This window comes from Chiloscyllium plagiosum, unplaced genomic scaffold, assembly GCF_037043375.1.
Source record: "Chiloscyllium plagiosum isolate Xiang-an unplaced genomic scaffold, Cpla_swu_hap1 HiC_scaffold_8, whole genome shotgun sequence".
Taxonomy (NCBI): Eukaryota; Metazoa; Chordata; class Chondrichthyes; order Orectolobiformes; family Hemiscylliidae; genus Chiloscyllium; species Chiloscyllium plagiosum.
In genome coordinates this window covers 39,885,087-39,903,475 of record NW_028270146.1, presented here as the reverse complement: position 1 = coordinate 39,903,475, position 18,389 = coordinate 39,885,087, and the positions used below count along the sequence as shown (strand labels likewise).

The window sequence follows — 18,389 nt, the reverse complement described above, 5'->3', positions numbered from 1 at the left end:
GAGCAGACCAATGGAGCAGTAATTGGCCTGGTTGGATTTGTGTTTAGCAAAACCTTGGGGATTTTCAACCTTATCAGGTAGATGCCAGCATTCTAACTGCACGTAATAGTTTGATTAGGGGTAGGGCAGTTTCTGGAGCATGTCTTCAGTACTACGGTATTGTATCAGGGCCATAGCCTTTACAGTATTCAGTACATCCAGCCATTTCTTATTGGTACGCGGAATGAATAGAATTGGCTGAAGATTGGCATCTCTGATACTACAGAGCTCTAGAAGAGCCCAGGATAGATCACCCAATTAGCACTTTAGCTGAATGTTGCCACATATACTTCAGCCTTGTCTTTTACACTGCTGAGAGGCATTTCCCTCATTGAGAATGAGGCTATTTGTGGAGCCTCTTCTACCAAGTTTTTAAATTGTTTACCTCCATTTTGGCTGAGATAGTAGACTGCAGAAATTAGATCTGATCCATTAATTGTGGAATCACTCAGCTGTCTGTCACTCATTGCTTATAGTGTAAGGATGATGTAGTCCCATACTGTAGCTTCAACAAAGTTGACACCCCACTTTTAGGTATGCCTCTTGGTCCTCCTACACTCTTCATTCAACCAGGGTTGATCTCCTGGCTGGATAGTAATGGTGGATTCAGGGACATGCCAGGCTACAAAGTTGCAGTTTTGAATGATCTGTTTGAAGCCTCTTCCATTTAGAAAACATGATTTAAAGTACTCGCTATGCAAAGACAAGACTTTGTCTCCACAAGGACTGCACTGTGGTTACTTTTACTGATACTGCCAATGACAGATTCCTCTGGGGCAGGCAGACTGATGAAAATGAAATCAAGTATGCTACTCCCTTATCAGTTCTCTCACCAGTTGCTGCAAACCCAGTCTAGCAGCAATGGCCATTAGGATTCAACCAGCTCAATCAGCAGTGCTGCTGCTACTGAGCCACTCTTGGCAGAGCACATTGAAACCCCCATTCAGTACATACAACACCTTTACCACCCATGGTGCAAGCACTAAGTGGTGCTCAACATGGAATAGTATGAGTGAAAGGGGCTTGTCCCAAATTAGGTGGCAGAGATTATTGTTGGACAGATCAGATCTGCAAGGTGAAGAGAGTGAAACTTGCTGAGAAAGTTTAAAGTGTTATGGTAGGTTTGTTAGAGTCATTGGACCCAAAATATTAACCTTGATTTCTCTTCACAGATGCTACCAGACCTGCTGAGCTTCTCTAGCAACTCCTGCTTTGGATTCTTATTTACAGCACCTGCAGATCTTTTTGGTTCTTATTGGTATCCAAACTCTCGAGTAGTCTAAACCAACTCTACCCAACAATAATTTTCTATTTCGCAAAAATAATGAAGAGCAAAGCATAAGCTACAGCTTAACAATTTACCACTGAGCAATAATTTTAATACAGTTCAGCATATTATGACATTGACAATCAGAATAAGATTCATGACAAAAGATTTCAAAAACTTGGCCTACTTAACTTTATGAACAAACCAAAAACCTTGATCAACTGTATAATAGGATAAACCTCCATTGTAGACTGCCAAACTTCTATGAAGCATTAGAATGGCTAGTTGTCAAAATTATTGATTCATAAATCAGTTAGTTCAATAAATTTCAAGTTGAAAACATTGGCAGTACAATGCAAAGGGAGGCTAAAATGAATATCAAAGCTCTTTACATTGGAATCTTGAATGTCCTGATGACTGCAATGTAGTGGGGAATGGCATTTTATGCAACAAAATTATGCGCTGGGTGGGTGACAAGTGCACTCTGATAGACATATTGCTATGGAGAATGCATAGTTAACTTTCAGTCATCAACCAAGATTTGTTTAAATTTAAACCAGACATGGTTGACTTTGGTTTCCTCTTCAGAGCAACATCTTGACCAGAGAATGATTATTGCATGTTTTATTCAATTGAAGAGGCTGCAATTTTTGCCTACCATTAACAGTGACCTGTGTGTTAATGCTTGTAGTTTGTGTGTGTGCGCGCGCGCGCGCGCAAGTGCACCATACTGCAAACCCAAATGACCATCTTAAGTTGGTTATCAGTGCAATTCCTGCCATATCTAGGATTATTTGTCACATGCTGGAATTGCACCTAATGTTTTCTTCAGTTTTGCAAGTTGGGCTGGTTGAACACAGTCAGCACCTTGCCTGTTGCAAACAGCTGAAAGGACATAGTCTCTCATGATCTGCCAGTCCTGAAGTGTGGCAAGCATTATGCTGACACCCAGTTTATGTTACATGTTTGCAAACACATGTATTAATAATATTGTGCCTGCTTCAACTGAACAAAATTGGTGTCAGCCACTCGAGCATATTTCTTGCAGCACTGTCTTGTCCAGAATTCACTTACTAACCAATCAATCATCACTCTTCGCTCACAGTATAAGATGTTGTACCTCAATACATTGGTATTCTTGTGGGTGAGTCCTGATGAGCGCAAGAAGAAAAGCTTTGTTAAAATGTCTTTCATCAGCAATACTCGACTGCAGTTCTGACCACAAAACAATAAAATTGAGTTAAGATGCATTAAGGAAAATTCAGGAAGTAAACACAATATTACCTTTTTATTTGGTCATCAATCTCTGGACAGTTGCTGTCCAAGGTCTCTTTTAAGAAATTGATATAGTGAAGCCAAAGATCAACGCTAAGTGGTATTGCTTGAAGACCTCGTCGGTATACCTATGACAAAGAGGTTTCTAGTAATAACTAGTACTTAATAGAAAACAACCAGAGAGTCTCTACACCAAAAATGTTACTTTCTGGATAACTTTGTTTTCAGAAAAGCAGATAAAAATCAGGAATTTGTTTGAATAATCTGCCATTACCATTGTGTGGAGGGTAGAAAGAACATCACTATGTTCTGCTCTCCACGCGTACAGCCTTGATCTTCAGAGTGTGAGATGGCTCCTGCATTCTGACCAGGTAGGGCAGGCTTGGGGTACAGACCATAGGGCACAGACCCATTAGAACATCACTGACAGCCTCTAACCGCAAAATGTAATAAAGTTCAGCAAAAAACAAACAAAATAAGGAAAGTCCAATTTAGTTTAAAAATCATAGCACCCAAGTAAAACTGTCAGGAATGCCCTGCTTTACTTGTTAAACTGCATTGATTTGCACTGCAAAGCTTGACAAACTGTAGTACTAATGAACCTGTTAACAAAGAGAGAAGATATTAGCTGAAAACTGCTAAGGGTAAATGTTTTATTTCAAATGTGTAAATGTGGAGACCATCTACTGAAAGCCAAGATCAAACTCAAAATCTCTTCAAAACCTGGCTTGTATTTTAGCCTTTGAGTAGAAGCTGGCTTGGAGTAGCAGTCTGAGACAAAACCAGGTTATAATTAAAAGTGAAAAGAAAACTGAAAGTCAGTCACAAGTTACCTCTTCTGCCCGTTTCACATTGTGATGTCGCCGCTCAAGATCAGCATATTTTTTCCAATAGCCATAACAGTATGGATAGTGGGACAAGAAGTGATCGAAAGCTTTTCTGGCTGCAAGGATATGATTCTGCAAACAGGATAAAGTATTTAAGCTTACTGTTTCACGTACACATATTACACCACTTTGTTTCTAATGATCATATATTAACTTAGTTTACTACTGATTTGTTTTTATTGTGCAATTTTCAAAACAGTCTGGGCATCAGGTATTTCAACCTCACATCTAAAAGAACAAGGCTGGGGAAATAATGAGCAAAGAAATTTCAGAAGAATTGCATAAATATTTTGCATCAGCATTCACACTCAGATACTAACATTTCAAAAATACCAAATAATCAAGGAGATGAAGATAAAAATCTCTAGAAACCATGTACTAGGGAAACCTTGAGCTCCTCTCTACTGTTCCTCATACTGCTCGATTCAGTAACAAGAACAGAGCAGAAAGGATACACATCAACTGAGAGTCTTCGATTTCATTTGCTTACCCCTTGTAAGGTTATTAATACAGTACATGCCATGAGCTATTCTTTGGAGCAAATCTTGATTACACTTTGAAAAGATGTTTTAAGGGAAGTGAATAATTAAAACCTAGATATTGTAAATCTTACAGTAGTCGGAGTTGAAAAAGGTAACTCCGTCTTTGGAAAATTACTGGTTTGGACACAGCTCAAATATAGAAAGATAATAGAAATTGCATGGAGATTTACTAAATTGTTGCTATTGGTATCGTCAGTAAGTTTTACTACCATGTTTCTTCACATAATGGATGGCAGTGGTGATTAGATTCCCTACAGTGTGGAACCAGGCCCTTCAGCCCAACCAGTCCACACTAACCCTCCGAACAGTAACCCATCCAGACCCATTTCCCTCTGACTCATGCGCCTAACACATTTTTGGATGAGATGCACTAATGCACCTAACACATCTTTGGACTGTGGGAGGAAACCGGAGCACCCGGAGGAAACCCACGCAGACACGGGGAGAATATCTGCATGCAGTTTGCACACAGACAGTCACCAGAGGCTGGAATCGAACCTGGGATCCTGGTGCTGTGAGACTGCAGTGCTAACCACTGAGCCATCCTGATTGGTTTGTTTCTCCCAAAGCTAGAATAAACAAACTACTCTAAATGGGCTCATAGCAATATTTCTTCACATAATGTAACTTTAATGCTCTTGGTGAAGGAGCCCTGTCTATTTTGTGCTGACAAAGATTTGAAATAAAATTCATAAGTACCTGAAACTTCTTTCTCAGCAATCAATGTCATACTAGATAACATCCTGGCTCAGTTTTATTTCAGAAAACAGAAATTTTTACAAGGGGATCTAACCCAGGATGCTGAGGGAGGTAAGGAAGAAGATTGCTGAGGCCATGACAAATCTTGGTGTTCTCTTTAGCCACAGGTGAGATGTCAGAAGTCTAAAGAATGGCCAGTATTGTTTTTTTTAAAAAAGGCAACAGGGATACTCCAGCAAATTATAGACAGTTGACCCTTATGTCAGTGGCAGGGTAATTATTGGAGAAGATTCTTAGGAGCAGGATTCATTCACATTTGGAAAAGAATGGACTTATTAGGGATATTTAGCATGACTGTGCCAGGCAGGTCTTGTCTCGCAAGTTTCGATGTTTGAGGAAATGGTGATTGAGCATAGTAGGGCAGACAGCTCCCAAGGAGCAGCCAAGTCACTGTTTTGGGCCAAAACCCTTTATTGGTACTGGGGAGGGAAGCCCAGAAATAAAGAGTGGGGTGGGGCTGGGAGGAGTAGGTGGGATGGTAATAGATGAACACATGGAGGTGGTTATTGTGACAGGTTAGAGGGAAAGCTGGAGCAGATTGGCGAGCAGGAAAATGGACAGGGTGGAATAAGTCAGGAAGGCGAAGGAGGCAGAAGGACTACACATGAGATAAGGCTGGGGGCAGATGGACTTTGAAGCCAGTGAAGTTGACATTGAGGCCATTGGGCTGTAAGCTTCCCATGCGAAATAATGTGGTGATGTTCCTTCAGTTTCAGTTTGGCTTCACTGAGAGTGGGGGGGAGACGCCAAGGATGGACATGTTGCTGGGGGAGTGGGAGGGGGAAATTAAAGGAGCTGGTAACCTGACGAAGGGTTTCTGTCCGAAACATGGACTTTCCTTCTCTTCAGATGCTGTCTGACCTCCTGTGCTCTTCCAACTTCACATCTATCGATTCTGACTTCCAGCATTGGCAGTCCTTACTGTCTCCTAAGGTGACAGAGGGTAGGGTAATGCATGTTGCCTATATGGATAATGTTGATTACTGATGGAAGATTCAATTAAAAAAATGCAGTTTGAAACTTCCGTCCCTCAATATGCATTTTTGTTGCTGCACTTGAAGTGGCTGCTAACATTTAGTATTGATGAATGTAGCAGAATCTAGCATATTACTGATTTTATGGCGTTGTGTTCTATTTGTCACTGAGATTGCAATAACTAATTGATGCCTTAATGTAGGCAAATGCTATTTCTGACAGTTTAACTTATCCAGATTTACATAGTAGGGATACTATTCTAATTTGAGAAAGGTTTTTTTGTTTTGATAATTGCAGTTAGAGCATATTTTCTGCAAAAACAAAATTGAGAACTTTGTGTTATCTCATTAACCAGAGCAACTTGGCTTTTTGGGGTGAAATTCTGCATTTGCTCCTGGCATGCTGGGAATCTAAATCTCAAAATTATACACTCAACCAGTGAAAATTAAAACTTTTTACTGCTTTAGTGTTTAAAGAAGTGTCCACCCAATTTCTAGGAAGTGGTGACATCCCTCAGGTTAATTCCTCCCTATTTGATCACACTATACAATCTTAGATTTTGCCCTCTTTGCATCAGACAGGACACTATTACAAATCACTTGGTTCAAACTCAGAAGAGTGGGGTCACTGGCTAAGAAATGGGAGTTTGCATGAAGACTGAAGATTTTGTTTTAAGAAATTCACACACCACCACTACCAGCTGTCAGGCAAACAGTACATCAAATCAGACATTGGAGAACTTCACAGGGGCAAGTTTCCACCAGAGCTGAATATTGAGCCGATAATGTTGAGTCTATTACAAAGAATGTAATAGCAGAACATTCAGAAATACCTGATGATCAAGCAGAGTCAGCATGGTTTCAACAGTGGTAAATCATGACTGAAATTTATTAGAATTATTTAAAGGAAGTAACAAGCAGGATATATAAAAAAAAAGCAAATCAGTAAGTGCAACATTTGGATTTCCAGAAGGCATGCATTAAGCTCCCATATATTGCTACTTAAGAGCTTAGGTTAATTGAGCATGAATCAACTATTGACAAGTTAATAGAAGAATGGGGATAAAGAGGGAATTTTTAGGATAGGAACCACAGAGATCAGTGCTATGCTGACAATTATATTAATTATTTGGATGATAGTACATTCACTTCCATCACCAGTTTGTCTTCTCACTCTCATCTGCAATGTGTCAAGGATTATACAAGGAGTCTGCAGAGATATATACAGGTTAAGTGAGTGGGCAACAACCTGGCAGATGGAATCTGAGGAAACAGGAGGCTATACACTTTGGCATGAAGAATGGAGTGCATATTATTTAAAAATCAGTAGAGCCTGCAGAAAGCTCCACCACAAAAGGTATTTCAGTGTTCTCATGCACAAAGCCAAGTTCAGTGGGTAATAGGCAAAACAAATGGAATGCTGGCCTTTATTTCAAAAAGGGAATGGAATAGAAAAATAGGGCTTGCTAAAAAACAAAATTTTACAGGCAACAGTCTGACTCCACAATACTGAAGAGTTTTGGTCCCCTTATTTTAGGAGAAGTATACATTGGCATTAGAGGCAGTACAGAGAAGGTTAATTAGATCGATCCCAGGTATAGAGAGACTTGAGGACAGGTTGAGCTTTTACCCACTGGAGTTCAGCAGAATGAGGAGACCCTTCCTGAAACAAAAGATTCTTAGAGGCTTGATAGGGTTGGTGCAGAGACATTGTTTCTTGAAGGATTTTTTTCTGGAGGTGGTGAATCTGTAGAATTCTTCATTGTAGGAGGGCTATGGAGGGTGCAAGGCTAAGATAGAGATTTCTAATCGTTAAAGGAATCAACGGTTATGGGGAAAGGCAAGAAAGTGGAGTTGAGGATTGTCGGATTAACATAATTTCACCGAATGCTGGAACTCCTCTATGGACTAAACAGTCTATTCTGCTTCTACATCTGATGTTCTTTCAATCTTCCATTTCATACACAATTTATTTTGCTGACGTTCAATTATCTTATGGAAGCTTTACAACAACAGTAATTGTGGCAATTTAACTCATCACATCCACTATGCTGTGTGAAGCCGCTATTCTATCTCAGTGGCCCTGAAAGTCTGTTACTTTGACTGTCTATCCACTTTTAGAGTCAGACGTACAGCACAGAAACAGACCCTTTGGCGTGGACAAGTTGGACCAACCAAATATCCTAACTAAATCCATTCCTTTTTCTGGCATTTGGCCCATATCCCTCTAAACCCCTCCTATTCATATATCCACACAGATACCATTTAAATGCTGTAGTTGTACTAGCCTCCATAACTTCCTCAGGCAGCTCATTCCATATGTGCACAACGCGTGAAAACATTGCCCCCTACGTCCCTTTTCAATCTTTCCTTTCTCACCCTAAACCTGTGCCCTTTAGTTCTGGACTCGCCCAACCTATTTACAAGCTCAACTCTCACCATCCTTGCCGGCAGGAAGTTCCAGCTCATAACTACTGAGTTAAAAAAATATTTTTTTTCATTTCCCCCTTGTACCCCCTGCCAATACCTTATTTTTGTTTTTAAGTTCTTGGACTGCCAGATAATGGAAAAGCTTTTTTTGTCCATTTTATCTTAAAAGGGTCACAAATGTGAAAAGTTATCAAACCAATTGCTCTTGCTCCAGAGAAAATAACTGTAGCTTCTCAAACTTGACTTTTCATTTAATATCATCCTTACCCCAAGAACCAGTCAGGCAAATCTCCTTTGCACTCGAGCACTTTCACATACTTAAAATGTGATCAAAACTGGATGCATTTCTCTAGTTGTAGCCTAGCCAGTTAAAAAAAAACTGCATTTTTATATTCAAAACTAAGTCAAAAATCTTGTGTACACAGGAGGGGTCATCAGTCTGCATTGCAGAGAGACCCAGTCTGCATTGCAGAGAGACCCAGTCTGCATTGCAGAGAGACCCAGTCTGCATTGCAGAGAGACCCAGTCTGCATTGCAGAGAGACCCAGTCTGCATTGCAGAGAGACCCAGTCTGCATTGCAGAGAGACCCAGTCTGCATTGCAGAGAGACCCAGTCTGCATTGCAGAGAGACCCAGTCTGCATTGCAGAGAGACCCAGTCTACATTGCAGAGAGACCCAGTCTGCATTAGCAATATGTAACAGCAAAGAAGAAATTCCACTGAGTGTTTCTGCTAGATTCAATGGGAGGACCATCAACTAAATTAACTGTTCTTCTTGAAACCAGATTCTCAAGAATTCAGATCAACCCTGTGAAGAAAAACCAACTACGAATGTCACCAGGACAGCCTGTCTGAAGTCCGAAAGGGGCTTCTCCCTAGCAGATCTTGGTTTGACAAATCTCAAATAGCTATTTCTCCTGTAGAGAACAAAAATGTTTTACACTCCAAAGCTCTCTTTGAAGCACACCAGACTGACAATGAGTGGTACGAACTTTATACCAAATGGTCAGAACTTGTTTCCCAAGCTGCATCATGCTTTGAATCTAAACACCCGAATGATCAGACTGCAGCAGAAAAGGAACAAAAGTAAATTTAGGCATCCGGAACACAATCTGAATATTTGTTGCTGACAAAATGGTGAGGTGCCTCGGAAACATTCGAGATTTTTTAAAAAGTGTTTAGAAAGACATTTTTTAAAAAAACAGAACCACATTTAATTCCATTTTATTTTTTTTTTATCCTCAAGTTACTAGTCAGTAGAAACCACATTCTCTCTAATCCTGAAATCGAAAGCCCTTTAAAATTTTAACTCCTACTTCACTGCCTTTATACTTCACTATGAGAGATGATAAATGTGCAATATAAATAAACTTGCAGGGACTGCAAAAGCAAAATGCTATATCAAAATGAAAACAGAAAATAGTGGAAACACTCAGCAGGTCTGTCAGCATGAAGACAAGAACATAACTAATTAGTCCCACTACCATTTTCACATCAATGATAGTTCTAATGGAAGGCCATTGACCTAAAACGTTAATTTCTTCCATTCAGATAGTGCCCAGATTCAATGGTAAGACTGTCAAACAAATATTCCTGTTCTTTTTGAAACTAGTTAACAGAATTCAGATAAACCTTGAAGAACTAGAGTCAGAGCTGAAAATGTGTTGCTGGAAAAGTGCAGGTCAGGCAGCATCCAAGGAGCAGGAGAATCGACGTTTCGGGCATGAGCCCTTCTTCAGGAATTCATGAAGGGCTCATGCCCGAAACGTCGATTCTCCTGCTCCTTGGATGCTGCCTGACCTGCTGCGCTTTTCCAGCAACACATTTTCAGCTCTGATCTCCAGCATCTGCAGTCCTCACTTTCTCCTAGAAGAACTAGAGTCACCATGGCAGTCTTTGAGGACAAAACAGGATACCCTGAAGTAGTGGGCTGCAGAGTGCAGAATTTCCTTTTTCATTTCTTTTCTGCTGCTGTATCATTATTCAGGTGTTTGGATTCAAAGCAAGAAGAAGCTTGGTAAATAAGCTTGACTATTTGGTATCAAGCTCCTGTCACTGTCAGTTCTCTGACTATCCCCCACAATGTTCGGTTTTAAATCGGTGATAAGAATGGTTGAGCATCAATGATATAGTAGTTAATAATGAAATAATCTAGCTGATTGCACGAATCTGACACCACTAGCATACTGAAGACCAACCTACTTCTAGATGCATTAAGTGATTGTAGGAAAGATTACTTCCTTTCTAGCATTTCAATCGCCTTACTCACCTCTTGTTCCACATATTGCAACAAGTATGTCCAACCAGTGAAGTCCTGGGGATTGTCTTCAACCACTTTCCAAAACTTTTCATACTCTGTAGGAAAGGGGATCCCTGAATCATTCAGTTCTATATTTTCTATCTCTTCTACTGTTCCTTCAGGTGGGGAATTCTCAGGTTGAGATTCAGTGTCCATTGATGCGGATCCTTCAGGAGATTCAACTTGAGCCACAGATATTTCTGACAAATCTGTAAAAGGCTTCAAACTGGTTGTCTGATCAACTTCATCCTCACTAATCACTCCTCTTGATTTCAAATTGATGGCTTCATCAGCAGACTCCATGTTTGGATTGAGCAGCTCATGTGAAAGGGAATCAGCAGTAGACGAAATACTTTTATGAAAATCACATTCATCTGCAGACTTAAGTCCATCATTCTGTGGTGGCAGTGTCTGATTAGAGTCTTAAAAAGGGAAATAAAAAATTAGTAATCATGACTAAATCATTAAATGTTAGGAATAATACTGTTGAACAGTTAATCTATCTTCCAAAAAAGGAATGTCCTCACTACAACCTTGACACTTCAAGCAAAGATTCCAACTGGGAAGAGAAGACTGGTAACATTCCAATTTCAAGATTAGTTTCTAAGCTAAAATTGCGATGATGGCTTTGCTAACGCACACTACAGGAGTTATTTTTCCTAAATCTCCCAGCCAACAGCTTTATTTCTAATGAAAACATTGCCTTGCACTAGCCCCCAACAGAAAGGCAATAGTGATGCTAATTATAGCATACCATTAATGAATTTTCTTCCCTTGTTTGCGAAGAGTCTTGAATGTTACTACTTATGCATCCTTCTTTCCTGATCAAGTGAATGTGCTGAATTTCCTTGCATTACTAAGTACTTGCACACAAGCCTGTTAAGACAGCAGCTAGTTTTTATGCAAAGCGTTATAATAAAAAACAATGATAAATGAACTCTGTAACATGTCTATCAGAATATTCCCTTTTTGCCATTATGTCTAGGTCTTATTCAACTGGAAAAATGTAGCATTTAACATTTTAGTATTCTTATAAAAGATAGTAAAGAAGAAAAACATTTTAATAAAGAATGCCACTTTGCATAGGATTTGTGCTTGTACTGAAAGTGAACAACATTTAAAATTGAGATGTTGGAGAATTGTTAAGTTTGAAAGGGACAGAAGACTGGTTTCTTCAAAATTACTGGCAATGCATCACATTGTAAGTGATTTACAGTTTTCCTTTATGATTTTGTACGATATTCAGGCAAGATGATCTGCAGGGAAATGTCTCTACCTGTATATACAGTTAGAAGAAAGCTAGTTATGAAAGCATTCAATTTGTATTGATCTAAATGGCATGTGACATCTATCTCTGCCAAGTGCAATGCACCATTGTGTCAATGGTTGCCTTTGAAGCCAGTTAGCCAAGGTCTCCCATGTTGGATAAGCTTACTAATATTTACAAAGGAGCGTTTTCTCTCCCGAAGAACTAGCAAAAAGTAATAGGTACTTGAGAATTTAAGCATGTTGATTTTTAGTCTTGGTAAAAATAAATTTTGGAACTGATGAGACAGACACCAATATATTTAACTCTTAAATATTCTGTCCGTATTTATATTAAATTACACTCAAAAGCAAAAGATGCAGTGTTCAGAAATACTAAGATTTTAGAAAGTTTATCGTCCGAGAGACACTGAGCATAGTAGCTTCCATCTGTCTTTGAGAGGAATTCAACAGAATTCAAATAACATACATATGGAGGAATGTAGGTAACTACTACAGATACCAACTACTCCCCCATCTTAGAACAAATCACATTATCTGAATATTCTAAATTGAACAAACTGATCTCAAATGTAGGGTTTTCATCTACATTGGATCTTAAAATTGATAAAAACACTGCCTCCACTGGAATATATCTGTATACTTTTCAAATACTAACCAATCATAATACCTAGAAGCAGAGAAATAGCAAAGAAAAGGAAGTATTCTGGACCCAATACCTCATGCCGAAAGATTTGCAGGTCAAAATTCAATCTATTCAGTAATAAGAATGCCCACAGTAGAAACCCATAGTAGATTTCATCCTCAAATTGTGGGACTACTGATGAGACTAATCTTTTATATTTTCCAAAGTCACAGTAAAGTGTAAAGCAATAACATTGCTACCTTTTTAAAAATATAAGCAGGTAAAAATGGTCCTGTGGTTTAAGATTTCTCCATGAAGGGAAACATCCTCTCAGCACTGACCTTGTCAAGCCCTGTAAGAATCCTACACATTTCAATGAGATCAACTCTTATTCTTCTAATCTCCAGTGAGTAGAACCTCAAACAGTTTAGCCTTCGCTCACAAGACAATCCCTCTATACCAGCAAACCTTCTCTAACTAGCTCCAATAAAACATGTTTCTTTAAAGGTATGAGTAAAGATTTGCAGCTCAGCTGCTGGTTGCCTTGGTTGTGTGTATGTTCACTGGGCTGGCAAGTTGATTTGCCCTCCTACAAATCTAACCCAAACTCAGGATCAGTTATGTAGATGACAAATTTTTAAGAGCAGAAATCGAGAACACTGACATGATTATCAACAACAAAATCACAGGGATCAGATTTATGAGAGAGGAGGAAATGATCAATCAACTTCCATTCCTGGATTTGATGGTAAAAAGAACACGGAAGGGTAAATGAACTTCAAAGTAAACAGAAAAGCCACACACAGACCAGATCCTGAACTCCAGCAGCACACACACACACACACACACACACACACGAAGCTGCATTAGGACCCAGTTCAAAAGGGCTACACACTGCAGTACCCCACACCCGCGAAAAGAGGAAGAACATCTCTATTGAGCATTCACTAAGAATGAACACCCCTGCAACTTCACCCACAGATGCCTAGCTGACAGGCAACACAAGGATATGCCACGACCCAACACACTAGCCAATAATCTTATACAAAAATACAGCTCTGAACTGACAGCCAGACTTCTCCAATCACAGGGATTCATGACAGCCCACAAACCGACATCCATTCTCAAACAATTAACCAGGACAAAAGACCCTCTCAGCAATGACTGCACAGAAACCATAAGTAGGACAAACAGGCAGACAACTAGCAATCCACATCCATCAACACCAACTAGCCACTAAATGCCATGACCAGCTGTCCTTAGCAGCCATACACGCAGATGACAAGGAGCACAAATTCAACTGGGACAACACAACGATTACAGGACAAGCTAAATATAGGACAGCCAGAGAATTTCTAGAAATATGGCACTCAACCACAACAAACACATAGACCTAGACCAATATACCAGCCACTACAATGAACTACTGGAACCGGCAACTGGAACAGAGCCAAAAATTCCAGAAGACAGTACAGCAGCGCTTCACAGGAAACTCCATTGAAGGCATAGGTTTAGGGGGAGAGGGGAAGGATATAAAAGAGACCTAAGGGACACAGAGGGTGGTACGTGTTGGAATGAGCTGCCAGAGGAAGGGGTGGAGTCTGGAACAATTGCAACATTTAAAAGGCATTTGGATGGGTATACGAAAAGAAAGGCTTTGGAGGGATGTGGGACAGTGGGACCTCTGGTCGGCATGGACAGGTTGGACCAAAGGGTCTGTTTCTATACTGTGCATCTTTATGACTCTATGTCACCTAGACAGGCGGTGAAATGTCTACAAATCAACTTCCCAGCTAGGTGAACATACCCACAACTGCAGCACCATTTTTCTTTATAGAAAGAGACCAAAAATGCTCAGTTCTTCAGATCTGGTCTCACTAGCACCTTGTATAGTTGCAGTATGATGTCTCTACTCACACTTCAACCCCCCTGAACTACATTGGGACCCTTCAACCAAACAGCATCAACAACATCCACTTCACTAGTTTCTAAATCTCCCCATCCCTATCTCATCCCCAGATCCAAACCTCCAACTTGGCACCACCCTATTGACCTGTCCATGTTCCTTCCCACCAATCCGTTCCACCCTCCCCACTGACCTCTCAATCACCCCCCCATCTGCATCTATCATCTTCCCAGCTACCTTCCCCCCAACTCTCCCTCCCATTGATCTCTCAGCCCCCTTCTAGTCTTTATTAAATTGTTGATCCTTCCTCAGATTATGCTTTCTGGTCATACATCATGGGGAAACAAATTCTCAACATCTACAACTCTAGTATGTTCTCACAACCAGAATTGTCACAGGGCAGGAGGCAATCTTTTCAACCCACTTTGATTGCACCAGTCATAATGAGCATTTCACTTTGTTTAACCCCCTCACATTCTACAATCCTCAAATCATCCAGAACTTTGGTGCACACATTTTATCAGCTGTGCTCATTGACCTAGACAGGCAGTGCCTGCAGTCTCAAATGCTCATCCTCATGTGCCAGTTCTATGACCCAATCCTTCCTTCGAGCCCTATCACCCTCATACCTCAAGTTATCCCACTTCTGATCGTTTAGATAACGAGAATTTCCAGCTCATTGACAGACATGTCATCAGCTCTTAAGTCTCACATTGTAAAGTCTCTCTGCCTCTTGTTCCTTCAAGATGATCCTTAATTTTATTTTGAATCTGATCATGTCCCAACACTGTAGCTTAGTTGCATATGATGTAAAAATGTACCCAGAAAGCCATGGTATTTTATGATAATTGCATAAATGCAAATGAGTAAATTCTTCAACTGAGGGCCAAGATATTGTTAAATCATTACTCAAATATCAACCATAGGAAAATTTAGGTTATCATCCAAACCACAAGCTAAAAAGTGTAACCAACTGATAATGTGAAAGATTTTTCTGCTGAACACTAAAATTTAAACCTCTAACAGACCTGCAATTCTAAAGTGCAAAACACAAGATGGTCCCAAAATCAGACTTGAATTACTAAAACATTGTTGAATAACAAAACAACTGTTATACGTCCCTATTTTCTGCAGTGTTTAAGCTGGAGTAGTTAGCACTTTTGAGAACGATAGACCCCTAGAAATACAACAAATTAAGTACTACCCAGCTGAAAATCCTGAAAGAATGAGGATAGAAATTGAGCTGAAGTGTTAGAGAAATTCAGTAGGTCCCCGATGCCTGTGTGGAGACAGAAAAAGTTTCCACTCTAACTCGATTCTTCTTCGCAATGAACTCATTGCTCGAGTAGCCAGCTTTCTACGTCTCCTTCCCTTGGAGAGGAAGGTTAGGTTTCCCAAAGAGATTGTAAATTAAAACTCAGTGAAACAGGTGCACTCTCACAGAGAGATGTTGAAAACTAACTAAAGTAACTGATACAGATCCTATGGCCTGACTTCATGCGCCAAGCCACGGAGGAGGAAAGAAATTATATCTTAGATGTGATCGCACGACCGCATTAGTGAGGAGCCCACCATCAGGAAGACACCGCCACGCGGAGAAATGGCGTCAACCCAAGCAGCAAGCGGCCGCTGACCCAAAGCTGAAACCCCCCATTCCCCATTACAGGCCGGAGAACCCGGGCTCGAGTAGTACTCACAAAAGGCCCAGCCACGGCGGAAGTTCGGCGAGACCGTGGCAATGAATACATACAATGCCAAGACGCACCAAACTACGGCAGTACAACCACGTCCTACAGCTACTTATCTGACATAACGTGTCGATCACCCACTTACCTCGCGCCTCCATACCACAGACCGTTAAAGCCGTTACTGCCGACCCGCCCCCGCGCGAGTGCGACCATGTACACCCCTCATGCCCCACCCCCCACTACTGCATTCAATGCGCAGGCGTACATCGTCCAAGTGCATATCCCTTTCAGATCAGCTGATCATTGAACAACTCTACCGAACGGGGAACATCAGGTGGAAGCTTCTAGCTTTTCATCGGGATGTTAAGAAAGTCGATGAGTTTGGAGGATTTTCGTTTGTTCCGCCTACGATCCAATAAGTGTCCATGGAATTCTGCCACTTCTCTTGTTTTGAATTCCAGATAACGTTTTACTTTTTGTAGAGTCGTGAAGGCTCAACGCTCAGATCACATACTACACACCACAGATATCAAACAAAAGAAGGGCCCAGTCGTTGGTTAACAATCTTGCAAAGATTATGCAAAGTGAAGCGGGGTGCGTTGTGGTGCACATGGACATTCGTAAAGTCTTTGACGAAAGGTAAACCATGGTGGTCATTACGGTTCCTTGCTGTGGCACGTCGGAACTGTCGGTCGATGAGTTGAACATTGTACCCCGTTCTTATGAGGGCATCCATGAGTGCTTCCAGGTGCTCGTCACGTTCCTCCTCATTTGAACAGATCTGGTGTATGCGTAGGGCTTGTTCATAGGGAATGGCGGTTTTAAAATGTTTTGGGTGGAAGCTGGAGAAGTGTAGCATTGAGAGGTTGTGGCTTTATGGTAGAGTGTGGTGCTGAGGCGTCCATCCTTGGTGGAGATGCATGTGTCTAAGAATGAGACAGATAGTCCATGGTGAGTTTGATGTTGGGATGAAACTTGTTGATATCACTGTAGCTTTATCAGTGGCTCCTTGCCATGGGTCCAGAGGAAGAAAATGTCGTCAATGTACCTGGTGTATAGTGTTGGTTGGAGGTCCTGCGTAGAGAAGATGTCTTGTGCAAGGAAGTGTACCTACAACCTGTGCATGAATATGTTGGCATATTGGGGTGAAAATTTGATCCAGTAGCTGTTCAGTGTGTCTGGATGGAGAACTGGTTGTCAAAGATGAAGATGTTGTGATCGAGGATAAAGCAGATGAGTTGTAGGATGGTGTTTGGAGATTGGCAGTTGTTGGTGTTGAGTACTGAGGCTGTTGCCGCAATGCCGTCATTATAGAGGGTGCTGGTGTAGAGTGCAGAAACATCCATTGTGACGAGGAATGTTCCCGGTTTGACTGATCCGTGGGTGCTGAGTTTCTGTAAGAAATCTGTAGTGTCGCGACAGAAGCTCGGGATTCCCTGTACGATAGGTTTCAAGATGCCTTCAACATATCCAGAGAGATTCTCACACAGGGTCCCATTGCCTGATACGATGGGATGTCCTAGTGTGTTGGCTTTGTGTACCTTTGGAAGGCAGTAGAAGTTACCTACACGAGAAGTACGTGGATGAGGGCGCGTAGGGAACTCTGAAGGACTGGATCCAAAGTCCTGATCAATGTGTTTAATTCACGGGTGTGTTCTTTGGTCGGATCAGCTGATAGTTGCCTGTAGTGTTCCTGGTTGTTCAGTTGTTGGTACACTTCCTTGCAGTAATCTGTTCTATTCTAAATGACAATGGCTCCTCCTATATTTGCTGGTTTGATGACAATGTTGTGATTGGTTTTGAGAGCCTGAATGGCGTTGCATTGTGAACAGGTGATATTTTGCTCTACCTTGTGGGTACGGCTGATGAATCTGGCATTTATATATTTCCTGATGGTTTGAGCATATATCTCAAGCCCAGGACAGCGGCTCTCTAGTGGGGGCTAAGTTGACACCTTCTTTGTCGCTCCTCTACAGATCCCTGTGAAGACTGCTTTGTCCTCGATCACAACATCTTCACCTTTGACAACCAGTTCTTCATCCTGACACACTGAACAGCCATGGGGACCAAATTTGCACCCCAATATGCCAACATCTTCATGCATAGGTTTGAACAAGACTTCTTCTCTACGCAGGACCTCCAAACAATATTGTACACCAGGTACATTGACGACATTTTCTTCCTCTGGACCCATGGGTAGAAGTAACTGATAAAGCAACACAATGATATTAACAAGTTTCACCCCACCACTAAAGCCACCATGGACTACACTCGACTATCTATCTCATTCTTGGACACATGTATCTCCACCAAGGATGGACACCTCAGCACCACACTCTACTGCAAAGCCACACAATGCAACCTCACAATGCTACACTTCTCCAGCTTCCACCCAAAACGTATTAAAACAGCCATCCCCTATGGACAAGTCC

General features: G+C 41.1%; 1 protein-coding gene and 1 long non-coding RNA gene across 8 annotated transcripts in view; one reads left to right on the top strand and one right to left on the bottom strand.

The window, feature by feature from the left end:
• Positions 1–16,176, bottom strand: part of prpf39 (PRP39 pre-mRNA processing factor 39 homolog (yeast)) — a 78,975-nt gene extending 62,799 nt beyond the window's left edge. For all 5 annotated transcript variants that reach the window (XR_015757880.1, XM_043697301.2, XM_087989731.1 and 2 more), the window contains exons 1-4: positions 16,103–16,176; positions 10,443–10,894; positions 3,415–3,540; positions 2,591–2,709 (exon numbers count right to left, since the gene is read on the bottom strand). Coding sequence is in view for 4 of the 5 variants with exons in the window: in XM_043697301.2 (XP_043553236.1) it covers positions 2,591–2,709; positions 3,415–3,540; positions 10,443–10,894; positions 16,103–16,115 (710 nt within the window). In the remaining variant the exon portion in view is untranslated. The remainder of the gene's footprint in view (positions 1–2,590; positions 2,710–3,414; positions 3,541–10,442; positions 10,895–16,102) is intronic.
• A 99-nt stretch (positions 16,177–16,275) lies between these two features.
• Positions 16,276–18,389, top strand: part of LOC122553488 (uncharacterized) — a 114,126-nt gene continuing 112,012 nt past the window's right edge. For all 3 annotated transcript variants that reach the window (XR_015757878.1, XR_015757877.1, XR_015757879.1), the window contains exons 1-2: positions 16,276–16,596; positions 17,934–18,117. This is a non-coding gene — a long non-coding RNA (uncharacterized LOC122553488). The remainder of the gene's footprint in view (positions 16,597–17,933; positions 18,118–18,389) is intronic.